Source organism: Alternaria burnsii (assembly GCF_013036055.1).
Source record: "Alternaria burnsii strain CBS107.38 chromosome Unknown 731, whole genome shotgun sequence".
Classification (NCBI taxonomy): Eukaryota; Fungi; Ascomycota; class Dothideomycetes; order Pleosporales; family Pleosporaceae; genus Alternaria; species Alternaria burnsii.
In genome coordinates this window covers 758,513-780,998 of record NW_024066115.1, presented here as the reverse complement: position 1 = coordinate 780,998, position 22,486 = coordinate 758,513, and the positions used below count along the sequence as shown (strand labels likewise).

The following is a 22,486-nucleotide window of genomic DNA, read 5'->3' as shown; positions in this document are numbered from 1 at the left end:
AGCGGAGAAGGTGTTTCGTTGGTAGCGTACATATTGTGTTGATACCAAGATTTCCGTATCGAATGCACGTAATAGGCTTCCTCAACATCATTAGCATGCCATGCGTTATCGTGATGACTCAGAACTCACAACGTCTTGATAGGTAGAGCAATAGCGTATCGATATTGCCGGCACGGTGCGTCGCCAAGCAGCCCTACGGACCACAGAGCTTGTGGGGTGACAGCTCTTGCTCCACCGGCCAGGCTAATTGCATGCACCCCGCGTCTTCAACCTCATCCACAAACAACCCGCGACCACAGCCGATGCTGTGATACTGTGCCGCGCATACATCATGCTATGCGTCGTTCATGATTTCGGTCAAGACAATCAAATCTATCGACCGCATCGCCTGTTATCCGGACAGCTGATGCGATGAACCAAGAACATCTGCGTCAACCACCCACCCAGCCGATATCAGCAGTGCCAACATAAGCCTACCCGTTCGAGACGGGGTCACTCAAGGTCACCTCTACGTACCTCTTGTCACATATAAAGAAGCCACCTCGACCTTGATAAAATGAATTCAACGACTTTGTGGATGACTTGCGATCTGATTCCAGTCTTTCGCATGTCCGTAGCGATCACTTCGCCTTCAGCAGACTCTCCTCTCCGTGGAAATCAACAAGAGAGTTAAAGATCCTCACATTCTGAAAAGTGGTATTCTGTGAAGCTGTCGAGGTGATGAATATCATGCTTGGGCTCTAATCGGGCTGGTTTTGAGGTTCAACATCAACGAGTTGTGACGGAGTTGCCGGGATGGTCTTCTTTCACGTCGTGATGGTAAGCATGCACTACATTGCTAAATGACAAGTATCTATTGCGCGAACTTCATGCATAATTTACTGAGCGAGTGTAATAGTGTTTGCCAGCCGACTGCGCACGGCAACCACGGGCTATAGATTAAACACCCTCCTATCAACTTTAGCAATAAACTGCCCTGTAATGGGCCATAACGAGTATAACTTGGACGAATGAGGATATCAAAGGATGCAGACCATCCTCCTACCGGTCAGCTCTTGGGACTCCGAGCCTGCTGTGCATACGCGCTCATCAAATCATGTTGGACAACGACGTCGAGATCTGAGTTGGGTTTTTGCAGCACAACCATGATATCATTGTGTAGTGCCACAAAACCACCATAGACAACTCGTATCGTGTGTTGAAAAAGCAGTGAAGCAGCATGGGCTTGTAAGAGTTCACCTACCAACCCTCACTCTAACTTACTTGTATCATAGACAATCAGGGTATATCTCGGTCTCAGAATAATCGAGTCATGTTACTAAGGTTGACGTGGTTTTCAAGATATGTACGCAAGCACTTACTAGGTACATGAAAATCGGACTAGCACATCACTCGTGAATTGACTTGTCATTCTCCTATGTCACGACTTTCATTACATCATACTCCTTAACGCGCGTTGTTTTCCAGTACTGAGGGTTAGCTATATCATCGGCGAAAGCAGCAAAGATAGTCCAGAGGCAATTTCCACTACTTGAAGTACGAATATCTCAATTTAAGTACACTTTGATTGTGTGATTTTAGTGTCTATAGGAATGAAGAGATTTTATGCTCCCAAAATCCATAGGCTGTAGGTAAACAGATTCTCGCCAGAACTAAAGAACAAACTATGACCTCTCGACCTGCCAGAAACCACAAGATTGCTACCGTTTGGGCTACCTCGTGGGCGAGTTGGTACAATCTCAGTCTGACACCTAAGCCATGTCTTTGCCCTCTTCCTCAAATGTAGTAATGGCAAGAGTTTCATCCTCGCTATACAAGGATTCGTACAGATCCTTGTAATATAACCCATCTTCATTATTTACCAGAGTGTCTACATCTTCAATCCACTGGTCTAAGTCTTGGTTCCTGCCTTCATTTCTGATTAGATTGGCGTCTTTCGTATACCATTCGTCAATACACTTAGTTGCTGTGGTGGCTGTCGGCGTGTGGACAAACCATTCCAGCTCTTTTTCGCTATCTTCGTTGAGCTTGTGTGACGTGTCATCATTACCGTCGTCTCCGTCGGGGAACCAAGAGGGGTATTCCTCCTCACCTTCCTCTTCGTCTTCCTCTTCGTCTTCTGTAGCGCTTACGTCCATATCTTCCGCAGAACCGTTCTCTTTCTTGGCGATCTTAAGTGCATTGACGTCCCATACAAGCTGCTCAATTTGCTGGGTCATGAACTCTCGCTCTTTGTAGAAAATTTCAGCATGCTTGACCATGGCCTTGAGATCTCGCGTGAGACGCTTATTCTCAGCACTAAACTCTGCGAGTTCCCCTCTTACCCCCTCGATTTCCGATCCCATGGCATGAACATTGTTTGTCGACCAGTTTTGGCTTATCGTGCACCAATCCTCGGCTTCTTCAGTTAGGTTTCTATTCATGTTTTCGAGTTTTGTAAGAACCGACTCTACACCCAAGTTCGGCCGTTCGATCGTAGAATGCATGCGTCTGCACCCTATCTTATGGTCCCTTATTTGGTTTGACAAACCTAGGATTATTTGCTCTTTCTTCTCGACCAACTTTTCTTGTTCTTCGATTCTCAGATTCTGCTCGTCAATCTCGTCTTGCGCCTTCTGGCTAAACTCATTGGCAATCGCTAGCTCTTTCTTGGCTATCTCTAACGAAAGCGTCATGTCGCGCAGCTCGTTGGCCTTGAACCTGATTTGACACTGCATTTCGTATGCGACGAGTTCCTGGGAGGAGGCTTTGCGTTCCGCCTCATTTAATGCATCCAGAGAGCGGTCAACGCCGGCTGCTGCCCAGTTGCGCTGGGTTCGGGTTCGGGCTAGTTCTTTGGCGAGTGCTTCGCGGAACTCGAAGTGAGTGGCAGCTATCCTCTGTGACTGTTCGAGGGCGGTTTGGGCATCCTTAAGACTCTTCTTGGTGAACTGAAGAACCGTGACGATATTGGAGATGTCCTTTTCGATAGTTTTCCTAAGGTCATCTATGACCGAGGAATGCTCAGCTTTGGCCAGATCGAGAAATCTTCTGGAATTTTCGATTTCAGCTGCGTCAGACCTTCTTTCCTGCAACATGGTAACGGCACCAAGAACAAAGGCTACGCCTTCGACCCTCATTGAGAAAGAGCTGCACATGCAACACACAAAGGTTACGACAAAGACGAGGTAACTCGTAGTGAGTAGGTCGTTGGAGGAAGACATGTGAAACGTTCCAGGAGAGCTCCAAAGTGACTCGGTATTAATGAGGATGGATTCTGTTGTAGCCAACTTGTCGTGAAAAAAAAAATCTCAGTGTGTATGTAGGCGTTTGTAGTCGTGTGCGTTCGTCTTGAGCATTCAATATCGTGGTAATGATTTGTGTAGAAAGCCAATAAGTGAAGAACACTATACCATTATATACCTTAGCAGGAACCATCTTAATTGTAGTCATGTGCGTACTCGGCCCACCGAGAGAGAAGGTGCCGTGGATAGCTGTTAGGATTATCACAATCTCGTGGTTGTCATAGGTGAGCCATGGCCTCAACAGTGGAAATCATCGATTTAGCGAGGTACAACCACAAGTAGTCTTACCCCACGTAGTGAGTACCGAAATACAGTTGACCGTGGAGCTCAATTAGCAAATTCTATCCACAAGTGACCAGTTTCAGGGTCGTGGTATTCGATTCTGGAAATTTTGGATATGTACAAGGAGACGCTGGTTATCCCAGTGCATCTCTAGGAGTGTCGGTCCTACCAACGTAAATCGTCTGGACATTTGATTGTAGTTGAAAGGGTTGGATTCTGCAACTTTTATACCTATCTTAACCACTTAGTCGTGCGTGTTGTAAATCAACAACAAAATCACCAATGCAAGCTAGCTTCCGATATCGCTCAAGACAGGCTTGTAGCATCGAGTGAGCTTACTCATTCAACTCAACGTAGTTGGCAGGGAAGAGACCCGATTGGCCGTTGTAGCTACCGAGCCACCAGTCTTCATCTGGAAATTCCTACAATAACATTAGCATTGGCTTGGACGGTCATACGAACGGACTTACCAATCCAGTAACTGTCGCTCCTTCAGGGAAGCTCAGCTCGTTATCCTCGGCGGCTTCGTAGTCGTAGAGAGCAGTGGCAGTTGGGCCAGAACCGCCAGCAGACTGTGGTGGTGCCGCGGCAGACTCAGGCTCCTGCGGCGCTGAGGGATGCGCAGGTAGTGCTGGTGCAGCACCGGCATCGTCGTCGCCCTCCACCAACTCAACGTAGTTGGCCGGGAATAGACCACGCTCGCCTTGCGAGTTGGTGCCCATCCACCAGTCGTCGTCCACCATGTCGATATCCGTGACGTACTCGCCTTCGCGAAGCTCGACCTCGTTATCCTCGGCCTTCTCATAGTCATACTGGATGACTGCGCGCTTTCCAGAGCCACCTGCACCCTCATCATCATTTTGACCAGAAGCGACGGCAGCACCAACGGCGGCACCTCCTACAGCGGCGGCACCGAAAGTGGCAGCTGCGACAGCGGCGCCAGCACCACGAGCAGGATCCTTAGCCTCCACTTGGGGCTCGGGAGACATGTCGCGTGCTTGTTGCTTAGCTGCTTGATCAAGCGACCGAGCAGGCATAGGTGGTGCGTGTTCCTCGGCAGGGGACATCTCCTCGGGTTCCCGTCCGCGAGCAACAGGCATTGCAATACGAACGGGGGAACCAGCAGGCTCGGGGGATGGGCTGCGAGGCGGCTGGGGCGGTGGAGAGGGCATGCGCTGGTGTTGAGTTGCAGGCACGTCCTGTTCCTCTGCCTCTGGCTCCTTGGGTCGGGTAGGCAGGCCCGGCATCGGGACACCCCTTGGGCCTGCGTTAGGCTTGCTGGAAGTGTCGAGAGGTGGTGGACTAGAGGCTTGTGGCTCCGGTACAGGACGCGAAGAGGGTGCTCCCATGATGGGAGCGGCACCTGAGAAGCGATCCTTGAGCGAACTTACACCCCCAGCTACAGGCGAAGCTGGTCCCTCCTGTTGAGGTGAGTCACCCGTACGTTGCTCACTGAGGTTGCTGGCAGACTGCCCTGTTCGGGTGGTCTGTACAGGAGCCCATGATTTGCCAGAGTAACCACTTTGCCAGCCACCTCCTCCACTTTGTTGGCTCTGAAGAGGAGTTGGGCGACTTGCAGCATCGGCGGTAGGAGAAACAACGGTCTCGCCACGGGCCGCCTTCTTCTCGGCCCAGATCTGCGCCGGTGTCTTTCCTCCCTCGTCGGCGAATGTCTTGCTCGCAGCGCCAACGATAGGTGCTGCAGGAGCGGGCTTTGCACCGAATCCTCCAGGCGTGGGGGCCTTAGTGCCAGTGAATGCGCTCGCACCTGCAAACTTGTTTGCAACCTTGGGCTTTGGCAAGCTGGTGAGAGGTTTGGCCTGGGCGGTGAAGGCTGCTGACCTCTCTGCAAGTGACTTCGGCTTCTCTTCCTCCTCCTCGTTGTTTGACGCTCCTGTCGCGGCTGGAGACACACCGGAGGATGGAGGCGCGGCTTGAGCCTTTGCACGAATGGCGGCGATATCGACCTTGCCGACAGGCTCATATGCGCCCTTGACGACGGTAGGCCGGTCGTCTTTAGCATCGCGCGCCTGGGCTCGGATGGCTGCAATGTCGACTTTGCCAACTGGCTGATAAGCGCCCTTCACAACTTCAGGGCGATCGCTCTGCGAGGGCTGAGAGCCGGTGGATTCGTCTTTCCTTGCGGTAAGCTCGGCCATGTTGACCTTGGTGGGAGTGTAGGCGGTCCCGACCTTCTCCAGCTGCGATCTAGACACTTGAGGGGCGTCGGCACCCCAGCCATCTGCATCTTCGTCGCCCTTTGGCGCAGGCGCACGCGAGCGGCCCAGTGGGTTGAACCCAGAGTTTCCGCCTCCGATGGACGTGGGTGTAAAGACAGGCTTCTTCGCGGCAACGGGAGGTGGGCCGCGTGAGGCAGGAACGTCGGGGGCACCGCCGTACTTGGCGCCAGATGCATCTGCGACCTTCTCAACGATCCTCTCGGGGGTGAGGTCTGCATCGGAACGTGCGGTGACTTGGACGTGGTATCCCTATGCGGATCAGAAGACGAGCAGGGAAGGCCTGGAAATACGCACATGTAAAAGCTTTGAGACAACTGTAAGGTGGCTGCCAAAGTAGCCCTTTGTCCGCTCTGGAACACCCTCACCGCACTGTTTGCGTATCAGCATCGTATTCCTGGCGGGTGCTGCGGGGAGCTTACCCAAGCTATCAGGACGTTCTTAGGCAGCGACGTGTTGGGGTCCTTGACTTTGACGAAAGCAAACTGGATGCGGCCATCCGAGAATTCGTCTATCAGGTCGAGTAGCTCTCCCTCTGTACAAAGTCAGCATCGATGCCTCGCAACGTTTCCCAAGCTGTGCTGTGAAGTGCCGACGCCCCGAGCTTGGGCTGACACCTTGCTACAGCCCGAGAGCTCTCCACGGTTGGGTGTCTGCTGGCTGCACTGCATGCACAGCCATTGGGGGAGTGCTGCATGCATTCCACATACCTCCGGTGCTCTGAACCTTCAGGACGCTCTCTTTTCCGCCGTCTTGCTGGAATGCGCTGACAAGCGGGGCAGCTACTGTGAAGACAGCCCATTGACCATATGTGGGCGAGCTCGCCTGGGGACCAGATGGCGCCGGGGCATTGACGACATTCTGGTAGCTCCGGGTGATGTTGGGGCCGTTGCTGGAGGTGTTGAGCGTGGCCATGGTGGGAGCAGGAGGAGTAGAGGGGAAGCTTGGGGGATGTGGTGGAGAAGAGGGAGGCAGAGAGAAAAGAGGCCCAGGTGGTTCGCAGCTAGCACAATGGGTCGGACAAGGCACAGTACGGGTATCCGTATGTGTGTATGTGTAATTGGGCGTGAATTATCCTAGTCCAGTATGTAAGCACAGCCGCCGCGCACAAGTTCGGTGTGAAGAGCAACTATGTCATGCTTGGCTCGGGCACCTGGCAAGCGGTGCCGACGGCACGCCCAAGGCCTTCAAGGAGACCCTCGTCCGCCTCACCGCGACGATTGGACATAGCTCCTCCGCACCGCCTGACAACGCTGCATGCAAAGCAGCATATCCTGCATCCTTCAAACCGCCGCCTAGACTCAAGTGCTCCATAGCAGCTGCATTCTAGCCTTCTTTCACCTCCACTCTGCCACGACAACACTAGCATCGACAACACACCCATCGCACCGCCTTTTCGAGTCTCCGTCCCGACGCGCGCTGATACAACGCATCTGTCGCCGTCGTCGGTCGTCTGTCATCGTCGTATGTCTCCATGTCCCTAGCCTGCTCGCGCTCGACAATGAGTCTTTTGTGAACTTTGCACCAGCACGGCTGCGTCGCCATGGAGGACCGGGAATCGAGCGTAGCGTCGTCGGTCGACTTCTACAGCTCTAATGCAAATCCACCCCATGCGACGGATGCGCAGAGCGACGCGCCTCTCGCGAAGCGCAAAGCAGAAGATGCGCCTGTTGAGCATGAAAAGAAGCGCAAGCTCAGCGTCTTTTCTCCTTGCGCCTCGGGCGACTTGAGACGTTGCGCAAGGCTACCACCTGAATTGTGGCAGCATGTTTTCTCTTTTTGTTCGCTTGCAGATCTCGGTCGATTGATCCAGGTCAATCGATCTTTCCTATCCTATCTCACAGACGTGCGCAGCGTGTCGACTTCAAAGTCGCATCCTGGCCGTCTGCATCTCCTAAAGTCTGAGTCGTTGTGGGCCTCTGCCCGCAATGCCATGTGTACTAAGCCTCCGAAGCCCCTCCCTGGCTTCACTGAGCTGCAGATGTGGCAGCTGGCTTGGTCCAAGAGATGCCAGTTCTGTAACAAGCTTGATTCTCATACTCCAGGCGAGCGCGTATGGCAAAAAGGACCTGGCAAAGCAGGCGTGAGAGTCATCTGGCCCTTCGCTATTAGAGCGTGTGGGCCGTGCCTGCTAGAACAATGCCAGACGGTAAGTTGCGCCTTCCCACCAGACGGTCGCAACTGACATATCTAGGACGCGAGCCTTCTCTTTTCGGCTTCTTCCGCCTTACGACCCGCCCTCCCTTTCGCGCTTCTCACAAACGACCAGCATTATGTTGCTGCATATGCACTGCAATCTGTGACCACGCCAGCCAACGTGGACATTGCCAAGTTCTACTACAAGAAGCATGTTGAGGAAATCACGCAGGAGATGAATGAAGCCATCGGTCGTGGCCCTACAGCAGCTGAGGAGTGGTCTAAAGGTCTCGATGCTCGCGGGAAAGAACGCATGAAGGTAGCCGAGAACTGGGAGCGCTGGGAGGTCAAGAATCAATGGATGGAAGAGCACAAGGATGCGAAGCGCGCAGCATCTGCAGCTCCCTCACACGGTGCCACGTCACACAGAGAATCATCCAAGTCACCCCCTCGCCGAACTCCTTCTCCCATAATTCATGCCCCGGTTCCAGCGAGTAAGTATACCTCTGCTGTTTCATTTGCTGCCAGACATGGCGATGCTTCTCGATACTTCAACAACACCCCTCCAGTTCCCAACCTAACAGGTGTAGCACCATCGTCTCAGCATGCGCAAGCCCGACCGCCCACTGTCCCACCACAGGCTTTTACTCCTTCTGGCCAGCGAAATCTCCACGATGCAAACGAGGCCAAGGCGACTCGGAAGACCGACATAGAACGACGGTGTCAGCAAATGGATCCTCCTATTGCTCCAAACATTCTGCGCCACATGGACTCGTTCAAAGCTGCTATCCAGATCTCACAGCCAATGAACGATTATGCATGGAGTGTGCTTCAGCCCCGCTTGATCGCCCAACTTCCTGCTGCCCAACAAGCAGAAGCCGACCACGTGGCTCGGGCTGCTTCATTTCCTACAAAACCAGTGGACCGCCGCCACCCGGATGCGAACTCCAAGGAGGCCAGAGAAGTCATGGACCGGGAATGGGAGGAATCGCAACGTCCCATCCGCGACAGGCTCGATGCTATTGCCGACGATTTCATCAACCAGGACTGGGATCATGGCAATGCCGTAACCTACGATAATAGCCCAAAGTTTGCGGCTGACCTTCTTGCTTACGTGCGACGCACATACTACGCTGAGGAAGCGGAACAGGAATCCGCTCAATCTGGGCAACATACGCGGCCTTCTACTGACAATATAAATGCTAGGCCTAAACTCGTCCTGGATAACATGAAATGGGTGTACGATAATAAGATCAAGCCTCTAACAGAACAGTTCCGTAAAGACATCTTCCTGTGCCGTGGCAGTGGGTGCGAACACAACAACAAATTCTATGGTTTCGAGGGCGTCACGCAGCACTACGGAGCAAAGCACACTGCTGCGTTCAGTTCAGGAAACGTAGTCGTGGCGTGGAGAGAAGCCGAGTGGCCAGAGGAAACCCCGTTCCATCCAGATCCTCTGTCTGTGAAACAACCTCACCATGCTCACCACCCTTCTTCTAGCACGAATGGGTTTGGTGGCTTCTATGGCGGATACTCACGTGCAGGCACATCGACACCTCACATGCCTACTCATCATCCACAGGCGAGCCCTGGACCTTACAACTACGGAGGTCAGTACAATGGACCATTCGCTCCACCACAGGTTCCTGCTGGTACAATGCCCGGATACGAGTACCCCCAGCCATATGCGACTCCCGTGGATATGTACGCGCACCAAGCCATGGGACCTCCGGGTTATGGTGCTCACACGGCCCAGAACCCATATTTGACCTCTCCTGCAATGATCAACAATGCCATAGCTCCTCCTCCTCCTCCTCCACCACCACCCAACATGCCACCACCCGGTCAAGGAGTTCCTGAGATCGCACCCAGCGGTACAGAAGATACTGGCCAAAGTACTAGCTCGTTTGACAAGCAAGTAAGTACGGTCATCGAGATGACACAGGACATCTGGAAGCGCACCTCTGGGATCAAAGATATGCCGAACAGCCTTAGGATCTATGTGTTGCTACATCGCGTCATCTCCAAGTTTCATGTAGAGTTCAACCATGAACCGAACCTGAATCACTTCATTGATGCCATGTCTAATCATGAGATGCCAAAGGCTTTGAAGAACGCGCCAGGGCTCTCGTGTAAAGCTTGTCAGACTGGCTCTTCACATCACTTGGGAAGTTCTTTCTACTCGAAGTCGGAAGAAAGAACAACATACACTGTTCTGGGTCTGCTATCCCACTTCAGGAGTCATCACCTGCCATACCAGCAACATATACCTGGCCATGGAATTCCTGTTGCCCCTCTGGACTGGAAAGAGGACATGATCGAGCTGCCCAGCGAACGTTTCATTTCTGGACTCATACACGCTCCAGGCATGGACGACGAGAAGCTACTAATGATAGCAACTGTCTTTCCCAGCCTGTTTCCCATGCCGTTGCCCAAGATCGGCGTGATTGATAGTCATGGCCTTGCGTCCCCAGCCTCATCAGGACCAAAGGATACGGACAAAACGCCTGGTGCAGTCGATGTTCCTGGTGAAACTATAGCACGCCCAAGCTCTGTCATGAATGCTGCAGAAGTAAACTTGTCACTGCCACCCAAACCATTGGAGGCCGGTTACGAGCCTGTTCGACCAACCCTTGCCGGTGAATCGAATGAGGCATCCGGCTCCACGAACAGGAAACGTTCTTACCGACAAAGCCCGCCCGTTGAGCGCAGGCAACACCATTATGATGAGCCTAGATACTATGTAGGTGATATACAGTACTCCACAGGGCTGTCAATGGGACTAACATGCTTCTCCGTCAGGTGTCCAGGGATCATCTCGATGATGGCTATCATCGTCCGCGGGAGTACGTGGAGTACGCGCCTAGTCCTAGGATCATCCATGCGGGTCCTGCGTATGACGACTATTCTGGTCGCCGGACAGCTTTCCGCGAGCAAGAGCGATTCTATGGACCACCCGAAGATGTGGTCTATGCGCATCCGCGGGAAGGGAGTCACGGCAGTCGGGAATACAGTGCGTATCCCCGCCCGGTTCGATACTACGAAGAAGATGATCATCGGTCCGAATATCGGTTCATGAATGAGCGTCAGTCGAGAGACGCAAGTCCACCTCAAGGACAATCTGCAGCGGATCGATTCTTAGCGGAGAATGAGCCTCCACAGCCACCTCCGTCGCAAACACAACCAGAACCGGAGGCTGCAATACCAGCCCAGGAGAATGGAGACGGACCCCGTTACACGCCCCCACCTCCTGATACTTCTGTACCGGCTGAAGCGACGGCACCTGTGCGCCCACTTGCACCACCACACCCTCGTGCTCCATCCACTGTCTCTAACAATTCTCGATATGATGATTATCAATCTAGTGGGTACCGGATGCCCATGCCTGGACCGAGCGGCCCACCACGAAGGTCTGGGCCTCAACGCCGAAGGGATCGACCCAACGACAATCGAGGACCGTCTCGATATCATCGATACATGAGTGTCGCACGCGAAGACCCCTACGGCCGCGGATCTAGCATGAGTCGTTCGCAGAGTAGGAGATATGAAGAACAACGGCGCCGTATCGATCAACAAGAAACACCGCAACCGAATGCCGAACCTGACTACGAGCCTGCGTATTCTAGAGAGCACAGTGTTGATCAGTCCGTACAGGACGATGGCTTCTATCCGCCTGCCCGCCGTCACCCAAGGGGCTACGTATCTGTGCAAGATCGCCTGCATCCTCATGCGTACTCACCACCACGATATCGTTACGACGAACCTCGTGGGCCACAACCAGTTTATGTTGATGAGTATGGGCATCCCATCCACGACTACGAAGTCATTCGTGTACGCGGTGACACTAGGTATCGCGCCCCGTATATGCCACATCAACCTCATCGATACGAACATGATCCATATGGATACGTACCAGTACAATACGAGAGACCTCCACCACAGAGATACAACAGTCGTCCTGAAGAGTATATGTACTACGAAGAAAGGGAGAGACCGATGCCTAGGCGCGCGGTGCCGGAAGTGGAGAACGATGCATATGAGCCGCCACCACCGGAGATTAAAGTGGAGAGTGTGCCAGTGCCTATGCCACCAGAGGCGTCTTAATTTCGCATGTTAGCGTGGCGTTTGAGATTGTAACGATTCCCTGGTCTTGTCTGTGCCTCTGCTGTCCTTCATCTAGCTTTGCATGGCTGGGTGTTGTGGGGTCTAGTCGGCTAATGCTATCTCATTTGGTTTGGTAGTCTACACTATCAAACAATGATGTTCTTGTAGTAATTTCTTGCCCGAATTTAATGAGATGGCTTTGCTTCTACAAAATAGTCTCACTAGGCAAAAGCCAATACCTTTTCGTATTGTATGATATTGAGCATGTACAGCTACAAAAGGAAGAAGAATGACATGACGAACAGCTTTTATTTTGGCATATGTGCCTTCTATAGGGTATCAACATGAAAACAGGACAAAAGAAATGGACGAGGCATGTCTATGCAGTCGATTGAATGACTGGTTCCACTGAAGACTTCTCTTCCACTCCCTGAGCGGCAGCATCGATTTTGTTTTGAGTGAGGCGCTGTGTCACGGTTAGTATAGCTCTGCAGTCCTTAGTATGATTACATACCAACAAGTTTCTCAAAAGTACTGCAATGGTGACCTTGCCAATGGCAGGAACGTAGATCGAGGCCTTTTCTTTGACCTCTGGTGTAAAGTTCCTCTCACTGGAGAAGTTGATGCATGCAGCTCCGTCCCTCATCGACTCCAGCGGGACTTTGTACTTGTCTCCAGGTACACCGCTGATGACTACATCGCTAAGTGGGAGGCAGTCATTGAGAGTCCAGCCAGGCTTCTCCACCACCTCGTGCCTTCGCTTCCTGAGACCAACGCCTCGCGTGAACTCTTGCACGTCACTAATATCCACGCTGTATACGTGGGCACCGTCGTTTGCCAGTAGTGCGGCCAACGGTCTGCCTACGACCTCACTTCTGTTGATGACGGTAATAGTGCGTCCATGAAGCCTGTTGCCGTACGGGAGGATAGTGTTGTAAATCCTCAAATACTCAAGGATCTTGATCACGGCCAATGGGGTGCACGGCAAGATACTCTTTTTCGTGTTGGCAGGGTCGAGGAAGCGAATATTCTGGTACATGTTGAAGATGTAACGGTGCGATAGTCCCTCAACATCCTTGTCGATAGAGACAATCTGCTGGAGATACTGGTCCTGACGGTTGCCGAAGATGGGGTAGTAAACGATTATGCCGTCAACGGCAGGATCATTGTTCGCTTCGATGAGGCGGTCCTCAAGAAGTTCGCGATCGACTTCGCGGAGGTCAAATGCGAAGCCACTATGACAGCGTTAGTAGGCAGCCTTCACCCAGCTTGCAACCAAAGGCATATCGATGGAAGAAGTGAGTTTTGATCAATGGACGCGCTCACTTTTCGACACAAGTTTTGCCTGTCCATTCTGCGTATACTCTCGCCGCAGGATCAGCGCTGGAGAGAAAGCCGACAAGGAGCGGTTTGCGTTGAATCTTGTTCAGACCATCGCGAACTTCGTCCAGAAGGCCCTTGGCGATGTTGTTCGCGAGGATAACTTTGCAGTTGGGTTTATCGTCGGCCATGGCGGGGTAACTTTGCTGTTTGGGGATACGTCTGGGGACTCAGTGGGTGATAGTCGTCAGTGCAAGTAGATCAAGAGATGAGTTTTCAAAGTCCGATTTTATTTCACTGCACGGGACCACAAAAGCCAGTCAAGCTTCTTACATTGGCGCAATTAAACGCTCTTTTCTTCACTGCCGAACACTTCCCATCACTTTTTTTGCGCGACCCGCCCCACCATCCGATACCGGCCAATCAGCAGCACCGCAACTCCGTAACGTCATTGCCGGGAGTCTGCAACTTTCTGAATCGCGTGCTTTCGAGGTACCCAACACCACATTACGATACCCCGGACGCGACGAGAAGATGTCAGATATCCAGCAATATCTGCTCGACTTCGACAGAAACAAGAAAGAGGCGACGACCACTGCTCAACGGAGCGCGACGCGTATGTACGAGGCTCCGGCGGGGCATTACGTGGGATGAGGACTGATAGCAGACAGGACTGAAGAATGGCGAGTTGAAGCTTATAAGCCTGGTCACTGACCTTGGAGAGTTTTTAAATAGTGAGGATGGGGCCACACGATCAAAGAGTACGTACATCTAGAATTACAGTACGGTCTATGCTAATCTGACGCAGCAATGTCGTATCTCGCAGAGGTACTGGCATCCGTTCCGCAGAAGGTCCTCTCCCTTCAACAGCGTACGTCTACCACGATCGCTTCACCCATACTACCTCGCCTTATGCATCAGTCTACCACACGCTTCGAGTCAAATCGAAGCATCAAACGGGCATGGCGTTCTTAGCATGAGAATATACTGCAGTGCGGAAGGGCTGGGCTAACACGAAGTTCAGGAAACCTACTCTGCGATTTTATCCTTTCCCGAACCGAAGACAACGAAGGCCTCGGATCATGTGCAAAGGCACTTTCGGCCCTGGAGGAGCTAGGAAAGTGGGACGACCAGCGGGTAGTCGATATCATCGATGCCCTCCTGAATAATACACATCCGTTGCGCCAATACAAGCAGCAGAGCGAACGCTACCCAGTATTGCGCTTGATCGATACGCTTATGGCAAAATACCGCGAAGTCCTACGAGCCCACCACGATGCGACGCCGGACTTTTTGGGACGCTTTATAGCATATTTTGACGGAGAGAAAGACCCTCGGAACCTCATGGTCGTGTTTTCGATACTGAGGGTGCCGATGACCGAGTGGAATGTTGGCGGAGATGCTCAGGACCTATTCGACGCAGTCTTTAATTACTTCCCGATTACCTTCAGACCGCCTCCCGACGACCCATACGGTATCACCGCGCAAGATCTCAAGGATCGCTTACGAGATTGCATTTCGTCTACAGCCGACTTTGCGCCATACGCGTTCCCCGCGCTCCTAGATAAGCTCGATTCCACGTCCATGAACACCAAGCGTGATGTTCTGTCGACCATTACTGCCTCAGTGACCGAGTACGGGCCGCGGACAGTATCGTTATACGCAGTTACACTGTGGGATGCGCTGAAGTTCGAAGTTTTAAATGTACAAGAAGAGGATCTGGCGAAAGAAGCACTTGCAGGTCTAGCTGCGATTGCAAGGACACTTTCACTCGGTACTCCAGGATCACTCAACGCATATCTCAAACCAATCATCAAGGAGTGCAACGAGCACCTAGAAGATGCACCCACGAAACAATCGCAGGCTTCCGCAAGGTTTCTTCAAAGCGTTGCTAATGTTTCCCCAGAAGTTACTAGAATTCTACTAGCCGGAGTACTCCCGAATCTCTTCTTACTTTTCCAGACAGCCGACACTATGGCAAAGCGCCGAGGATTACTAGAAGTTCTTGTTCAACTCGCGAAGGCCAACATCGACGTGTATGGCGACTGGAAGAAGATGGGTCCTGGCGGAGCAGAAGTTGACAACAACGCGCTCGTTCAGTTCCGAGACCAAGCCCTGGAAGTAATGCTGAATGGTCTGGAGACAGCCCCCGTCAAGGAGGTGTCTTTCCGACTCGTCTGTCTTGATGGACTCATCCAGCTATCGAAAGCGCGAGGATTGTTAAGCGATGAAGATATCGGTCGCGTCATCCAGCTTTTGCATTCCATCGTCATCCACGAAGAGTCGTACGGCAAGGATGAGATAAAAGAAGCAGCTATCAATGGCATCGTCGAAATTGCTCACCAGAAGCCACAGGTTGTCGTCGAGAGAGCATTCCCGGCTTTCCTTGCGCAGCTTCCAGATACGGATGCAAATGGATCAAACAATTACTCGACCGTGCTTGAAGCTTTTGCCAAGCTAGCAGGTGAAGAGCAAGTTTTCGACACAGTTGTACTGCGACTGAAGAATAAATTCAGCGCAGCAGTCCAACAAGGCGCTTCTTCTACATACATCGTCGCACTCCTCTCTGCGATGTTGTATGCACTTAAGAAGGGTGAGAACAAGTTGTCGCAGGGTTTAGACAGTTCAACCTACTACAGGGACATCGCGCTACCACTTCTCCAGCGCGCATCAACTTCTGACGAATCACACCCGGTAGCCTTCGATGATGAGACAACACTGGATCTTGTCGGTCGTATTTGCAACTTGATCATCAGGTACTTGCCTATACATCAGCAGAACACTGTTGCTACTGAGCTGTACACCCTATTCCGGGAAAAGCCACAAACTGAGCTCCCGCCTTTCAACCTCAATGCTGGTACCGAAGCGAACAAGACCATGATCGTCTCTACTCACCTCCTCGCTTCCCTTCGCAAGGATGCAATCTTGCCATGCGAACTACAACTACTGGTCTCTTCTCTTGCAAACTACGCCCAGCAACCTTCCCTATCTCTACCTATCCGATCAGCCTCCCTTCGTCAAATGTCGCTGGTCATCAACAAGTACTACACTTCTGCAGCACTCAAGACAAGTATGGACCCCCTTGTCGCAGAGCTCGATCTCTTTAGCCCAGAGAAGCTTGATCCACCACGGATACGCATCATCTTCGCTTGTCTTAAAGGCATAGTACTACGCAGCAGCCCTGCGCTGAACACGTTATACCCAACGCTCTTGTCACTACTATCACATCCGAAGTATGGAATTACAGTCGCCCAAGGTTTCACAACCCTTCTGCAACCCGACGACCTTCTCACCAAGGAGAACCACTGCCAAATCCTTGGCCTGCACAAACACAAAAGCTTTGCTTTACTGGTGCCAAGTATCACGAAAGCGTTCCGAGAATCAGATCCCCAGACCAAACCCAATTACCTCATCGCACTTAGTGGTGCGCTAAGATGGATGCCTTTTGATATAGTAGTCGAAGAAGTTGGGCAACTCGTTACCCTCCTTCTACAGTCGCTTGATCTCAAGGGCGCTGACAGTGTTAAAGAAGCCGCAATTGGCACGCTTACCTCTACACTTGTTGAGAAGCCTGAAGTTCTCGAGGAACATGCTGGTGCGCTGATCTCTCGACTTCTTGCTAATGCTACTATCAGCAAGGAGAACAAGGCTACACCACCACCGCCAGCAGTCAGGGTGGCGGCGTTGAAGTGTTTGCACCTGGTAGCAGAGAAGTTCAAGGAGGAGAGGATACTAGGATATAGGAAGGAGGTTGTGAGGAGACTTATTGCTGCGTTAGATGATGGGAAGAGAGAGGTCAGGAGTGTAGCGGTAAAGTGCCGGGCGAAGTGGTTACTAGCTGACGAACCCGATGATGAATAGACGGTAGACACAGCAGGAGACGTGTAGACTATGAGCGTTGCTCTGAACAAGTCGACTTTTGAGACGCCTATGACTTGCTACAAACGTGCAGAATGGTATAGTCTCGCCCAACATTTGAACGCCAGAAGTGCCTTTAACGCCACCCATGCAATTACATCTTGTGCCTTGTTAGATTTCATACCCTAACCTTTTTGGGCGTCTTCTCCTCATCGTCGCCTTCACTTGGCGTATCCTCAACACCAACTTCCTCGTCATCGTCGTCGTTCCTTCCTCGCTTAAGACCCTTCATCTTCCTAGTCTGCAGATTGGCAAAGTCTTGCTTGCCAACATGGATCTTACCCGTCTTGTCACCCATGATGTCAGTGTCAATGTTCTTCTTCGTCCGCGGCTCAGCACCCTTGGGCTTCTTGAGCGATTCCTTCAGCATATCCGGATCAGGGAACATCTCGCGGCCGAGCGCAAAGTCCATGCGCGGGCCCATTTCCTCGACTTCGATGCGCGGCAGCTTTTGGCCTGAGCGCTTGGTGCGGAGGAGGTAGAAGCGGAGTTTTATTTGCGGGTTGGGGAGCGCGTCGGTGGGTTCTTCGGCGGAGATGGAGATGAGGTACTGGAGGCCTTCGACGTCGACTTCGGTCGCATCCTGGCCCTTGAACAGGTCGATGAACAAGCTCTTTGCTAGGGTGTACTTTGTCTGGTTGGGGTCTTCGAAGACGGTGCCGTGGAAGCTGATTAGTGGCTTCAGGCCGATTGACGGCTTCTTGTTCTTGAATTGCTGAAGCGTGCGGAAGGTCTCTGCGTTGATGTACAACTCTAGCATATCCAACATCTTGTATGAAAATGTTCGTGCCAAGGTCAAGCAGTGCGGTCGCTTCTTCGAGTGTAGAGACAGGACGAGGAGCGAGGTGTCGTTCTTCTGGGAGAAGAACTCGAGCGAAGAAGCATCATCGAAGGGGTGGATGTCGTTCTTCTTGGTGAAACGCTCGATAAAGGGTCGCTTGATGGTGCAGAGATCGGCAACGGCGAGCTTGAGGATCTGAGAGGTCTTCTGGCCAGAGACGAAGAGCGTGGTCTTGGGGTTCTCGTTCTGTTGCGGTTCGCGCTTTGCCATTGCGCGCTTGGCGCGAGCATTCTTTGGTTTCCTAGTGAATCATGTTAGGATCGCCTAGGTGTGGAGGGGCCGCAGCTGTCTTTGACGTACACTGCCTTGATCATTTTGTCGTTGTTAATCTGCGTGGTTTCCTGATGCCGAAATCTTGGCTAACAAAAAAAGTCCGGGGCTCTGCGGCGCCGGGGAGACTATTGGCCGATCTGATAACAAAGCGGCAACGGCGGGGTGATTCCGCAATTCGGCCCTCTGACGTGATTTCACAGGCTGTTTCCCTTGGGCGGCGACTAAATATTAATCAGATCATACACTCATTCGAGAACACCAGCGACATCCAACCGCCCCTCATAACCCGACATAGCCTATCGATACAATGGCTACCATGCAGGAGATGACGGATGAGTCGGCCTTCCAGTCGACCATCTCCGCGCTTGCGCCCTCCACTCTCGCCGTCATCTACTTCCACGCACCATGGGCGAAGCCATGCGAGCAGATGGGAGTCATCCTGAAGACGCTCGCCAGCACATACCCCGCCGACGCGCCCATAGAGTTCCTCTCGCTCAACGCCGAAGACCTGCCTGACGTCTCTGAGCAGTACGATGTCACTGCCGTCCCATACATCGTTCTGCAGAAGGATGGCAAGACTCTCGAGACAGTTTCAGGCTCAGATGCATCCAAAGTACGAGCAGCAGTTGAGAAGTACGCTGGTGCCGGCAGCGGCCAGTCGTCCAGTCTACCACCCGCGCAAACCGTCACACGACCACAGGAGAACGGCGACAGCACGGGGAAGAGCCTCGCTGGCTACGCACCTGGCGCACAGGACCCCAAGACCGCACCCGAATACAGCGCGAGCGAGCACCGGGAAGGCGAGCAGCAGACAAACAAGGACGAGTTGCACCAAAGACTAAGCGAACTCGTCAAGGCAGCACCAGTCATGTTGTTCATGAAGGGTACACCGAGTTCGCCCCAGTGTGGCTTCAGCCGGCAGACAGTGGCAATCCTACGTGAAAAAGGCATTAGGTACGGTTTCTTCAACATCCTGGCCGACGACGAGGTGCGACAAGGACTTAAGGAGTTTGCCGACTGGCCGACCTTCCCACAACTCTGGGCAGACGGTGAGCTAGTAGGCGGTCTGGATATTGTAAGTACACCACCCTCGAGCATTTACACACACTAACAATTCGCAGGTCAGGGAAGAATTCGAAAATGACCCCGGCTTCCTCTCGCAGCACGCCGCCAATGCTCCCAAGCCAGCAGCCTAGGTGGCTTCACGAGCCCAAGTATGCCACGATAATCAGATTCCGAGGAACGGGAGAAGCGAATGGAGAGTTCAGGGCTTGGTAAAGAGATACTGGACCGGCATCGCCAAATTACGACGATTATGACAGCAAAAGTCTCGTACGAATAACGCGTCTGTGTGAATGAGTGTCTTGGGCGGGCTTGATTGTAGGTTCCAGACCATGATCCAAGGCATGCATATAGACTTCCATGGAAACGTAGCACTTGGAGCATGGTACCGTAGCGCTGGCGTGGAGGGTGTATTTGGTTTGTAGTCTTCTCCAATACCAATTTTCTTGCTCACGTTATCCAAGTCGCTTTGTTCATGTTGAAGCGATCAGTCCTGGACATCTCTTTGACTTGTACTACGGATAGAAGTAAGGAGAGTGGGGGAAGCTTGGAAGGGGAAGTCACTTTATTCATGACGCTGCGTATTCGCTTCTCAGAGACCATAATCGGGCGAAGCATGGGGTTCCGGGTCTTTCAGAACACCAAGAGTATCTACGGTTGAAGACTCCTCGTGCTCGGTCAACAGGGGCGTGTAATGCTCCCCTATTCGATGAATGTCCAAGACGTTTCTGATATTTACATTAGCTTCCTGCAAAGTCAAAATTGAAGCTCGGATATACATGGAGAAAACCATGAGCACTGCTTCTCAACACAAGAGCCACATGTTCAGATGATAGCAACTTCGAAGCAGATTGAAGAAACCTATTGACGAAATCTCTCCCGTCTGCGCGCAAATCTCAAGTCAAGGATTGGTTCCGCCACTGTTTCGATATGTCGCTTGCGATATATCTTAGAGACATGTTCATGTGCTATATGCTTGCACATGCTGCTGCTACGTAAATCGCTTCTGCTTCCTATGCGGTCTAGGCGTGTTTACCTCACAGAAAAGTTTAGAATATCATAGACCTACAACCGACTTTCCGTGGGAGATATCTTCAATGATATCCGTGTTAGGGCACTGGAAATGTTCACTTCGAATTGGTACATGGATGGACCGAACTCCATCGTCGTTGGGCCTAATGGAGACTTTTTGCTTCCATGTTTTAGCTCAAAGAACAAATGATGGCCGTAATCTATGTGTGATTGATTATGCGTGGAAGGCCAATCATGTTCTACGAGATATGGGATATCATGAGCTGTGCCCCTTGTAATACCCTTAGCGTCTGGCTACATGTTCGACGAAGCTACTCCTGCTGTGTTATTGTTATTGTTATTGTTGTTGTTAAGCCCTGCGTAGATGCCGAAGTAGTGTGATTGTTGGGCTGACATGGAGGATTGAGCGCGTATTCGATGATGACACAGATTAGCGCGTTCCTGTGCCGACGCGGTTCCCCGCCCGTCGCTGCCTCGAATTAAACCTTCACCGCAACACTCTTTTTCCATCGTAGATCGTCAAGACTTATAGGAGGCTCTAGTCTGGGCATTTACAGGCTTTGGACAGCGCTGCACACCATGGGTGTCTAATACCTGGCACCATAGTTATATGCAGGGTCAGCGGTAGTACGCCTTCAACCACGCTTCGGACTCCGAGACTAATCACGGCACGTCGATGGTATGCTGCAGACACGGTTTTATTTTAGGAGTCAGCTTGTCTCAGTATGATCTGCTTGCAACCACGTCTATTGTACACCAATTTACAGTGTTGAACCTGATCCATCACTTTCTGAGGCTATCACTCACAGCACACAATCTATTGGCCGCGGCCATTTCCAGAGTGAAAGGCGACAGATAAGCCACAACATGCCTTCAACCTACTCACAACCAGTCTCAAAGATTCCTCCGACGAAGCCCGATACAAGGTCTCTCCCTCGAATTCTCTGCCTACACGGCGGCGGCGTCAATGCCGCTATCTTCAAAGCGCAATCGCGGTCCCTCATACGCCATCTTCAACACTCCTTTCGCCTCGTATGGGCTGACGGCCCCTTCTTCTGCGATCCCCACTCAGACATCATTGGCGTATACAGTGACTACGCACCTTTTCGGCGCTGGCTACGATGGCTTCCTGAACACCCTGAAATCGATGAGGATACCTGTATAGAAGAAATTGGATATGCGATGCGAACAGCAATGGAAGACGATGACCGGGAAGGCGGCACAGGCGAGTGGGTAGGCTTGATGGGTTTCAGTCAGGGGGCGAAGCTATCCGCAAGCCTACTGCTTGAACAGCAAGCCAGAGAAACCCAAGCCCGCAAAGAAGGAACAAAGATTGCTACTGGTCTGACAGGAATTCCAAGCATAAGGTGGAGATTCGGAATATTACTAGCCGGTCGGGCGCCCTTGAGCAATCTAAACCCCGAGCTGATGAAGAGCGACGCACTTGTGAGTGCGGGCAACATCTCTGAAGGTTTTCAGTTCTGTAAAGAGGTGGACGAGGAAGCCACACTGCACAAACCAACGCTCCATGTCCATGGCATGGCAGACCCGGGACTACATCTCCATCGAAAACTGTTACACGAATATTGCGAGGACTGCACGGTAACATTGGTGGAATGGGAGGGCGCGCACCGGATACCACTCAAGAGTTTGGACGTGGACCGAGTGGTTGACGCGATATACGACATGGCTGAGATGACTGGGGTGAAGGTTTTGAGGACTGTTTAAATTCACGGGATGGCGACTTCTGGGGGATCGCTGTTACTACACTTAGTCGATGCCACCAAATGCGATCTTTGAACAACCATTTTTTCTTTATGGCCTATGTATACGCAAGAATTCTGGGCGGTAGATATGTGGAGATCACCAATAACAATATCTTGTCAATGTACCAAAGCTTCTTACTTGCTACTCGGCGTCCAACTATATTGCTTCCTGGTACGATATTTAATATAGTGCGGCCTGCCACAAGCACCACACCTCGCATCTGCTTACGA

At 52.0% G+C, this 22,486-nt stretch overlaps 7 protein-coding genes across 7 annotated transcripts; 4 read left to right on the top strand and 3 right to left on the bottom strand.

Moving 5' to 3' along the window:
• Positions 1–1,751: 1,751 nt before the first annotated feature.
• On the bottom strand, positions 1,752–6,718 carry GT037_006919 (actin binding protein; the record flags this gene model as incomplete). The annotated part of the gene is made up of 7 exons (XM_038931966.1): positions 1,752–2,398; positions 2,531–3,129; positions 3,906–3,988; positions 4,037–6,055; positions 6,101–6,175; positions 6,226–6,338; positions 6,514–6,718. 7 exons carry the CDS (start codon positions 6,716–6,718, stop codon positions 1,752–1,754), a joined length of 3,741 nt encoding a protein of 1,246 aa, XP_038785438.1.
• A 628-nt stretch (positions 6,719–7,346) lies between these two features.
• Positions 7,347–12,043, top strand: GT037_006918 (uncharacterized protein; the record flags this gene model as incomplete). Its single annotated transcript, XM_038931965.1, has 3 exons — positions 7,347–7,952; positions 7,998–10,682; positions 10,742–12,043. 3 exons carry the CDS (start codon positions 7,347–7,349, stop codon positions 12,041–12,043), a joined length of 4,593 nt encoding a protein of 1,530 aa, XP_038785437.1.
• A 379-nt stretch (positions 12,044–12,422) lies between these two features.
• GT037_006917 (nad-binding protein) lies at positions 12,423–13,554 on the bottom strand (the record flags this gene model as incomplete). Its single annotated transcript, XM_038931964.1, has 3 exons — positions 12,423–12,509; positions 12,558–13,278; positions 13,370–13,554. 3 exons carry the CDS (start codon positions 13,552–13,554, stop codon positions 12,423–12,425), a joined length of 993 nt encoding a protein of 330 aa, XP_038785436.1.
• A 343-nt stretch (positions 13,555–13,897) lies between these two features.
• On the top strand, positions 13,898–17,224 carry GT037_006916 (uncharacterized protein; the record flags this gene model as incomplete). The annotated part of the gene is made up of 4 exons (XM_038931963.1): positions 13,898–13,979; positions 14,035–14,124; positions 14,172–14,234; positions 14,388–17,224. The coding sequence occupies 4 exons, from the start codon at positions 13,898–13,900 to the stop codon at positions 17,222–17,224; spliced, it is 3,072 nt and encodes a 1,023-aa protein (XP_038785435.1).
• Positions 17,225–17,399: 175 nt separating this feature from the next.
• Positions 17,400–18,436, bottom strand: GT037_006915 (ribosome biogenesis protein rpf2; the record flags this gene model as incomplete). The annotated part of the gene is made up of 2 exons (XM_038931962.1): positions 17,400–18,363; positions 18,423–18,436. The coding sequence occupies 2 exons, from the start codon at positions 18,434–18,436 to the stop codon at positions 17,400–17,402; spliced, it is 978 nt and encodes a 325-aa protein (XP_038785434.1).
• A 266-nt stretch (positions 18,437–18,702) lies between these two features.
• GT037_006914 (monothiol glutaredoxin-4) lies at positions 18,703–19,591 on the top strand (the record flags this gene model as incomplete). The annotated part of the gene is made up of 2 exons (XM_038931961.1): positions 18,703–19,470; positions 19,517–19,591. The coding sequence occupies 2 exons, from the start codon at positions 18,703–18,705 to the stop codon at positions 19,589–19,591; spliced, it is 843 nt and encodes a 280-aa protein (XP_038785433.1).
• A 1,765-nt stretch (positions 19,592–21,356) lies between these two features.
• On the top strand, positions 21,357–22,217 carry GT037_006913 (uncharacterized protein; the record flags this gene model as incomplete). Its single annotated transcript, XM_038931960.1, has 1 exon — positions 21,357–22,217. The coding sequence occupies one exon, from the start codon at positions 21,357–21,359 to the stop codon at positions 22,215–22,217; it is 861 nt and encodes a 286-aa protein (XP_038785432.1).
• Positions 22,218–22,486: the final 269 nt, after the last annotated feature.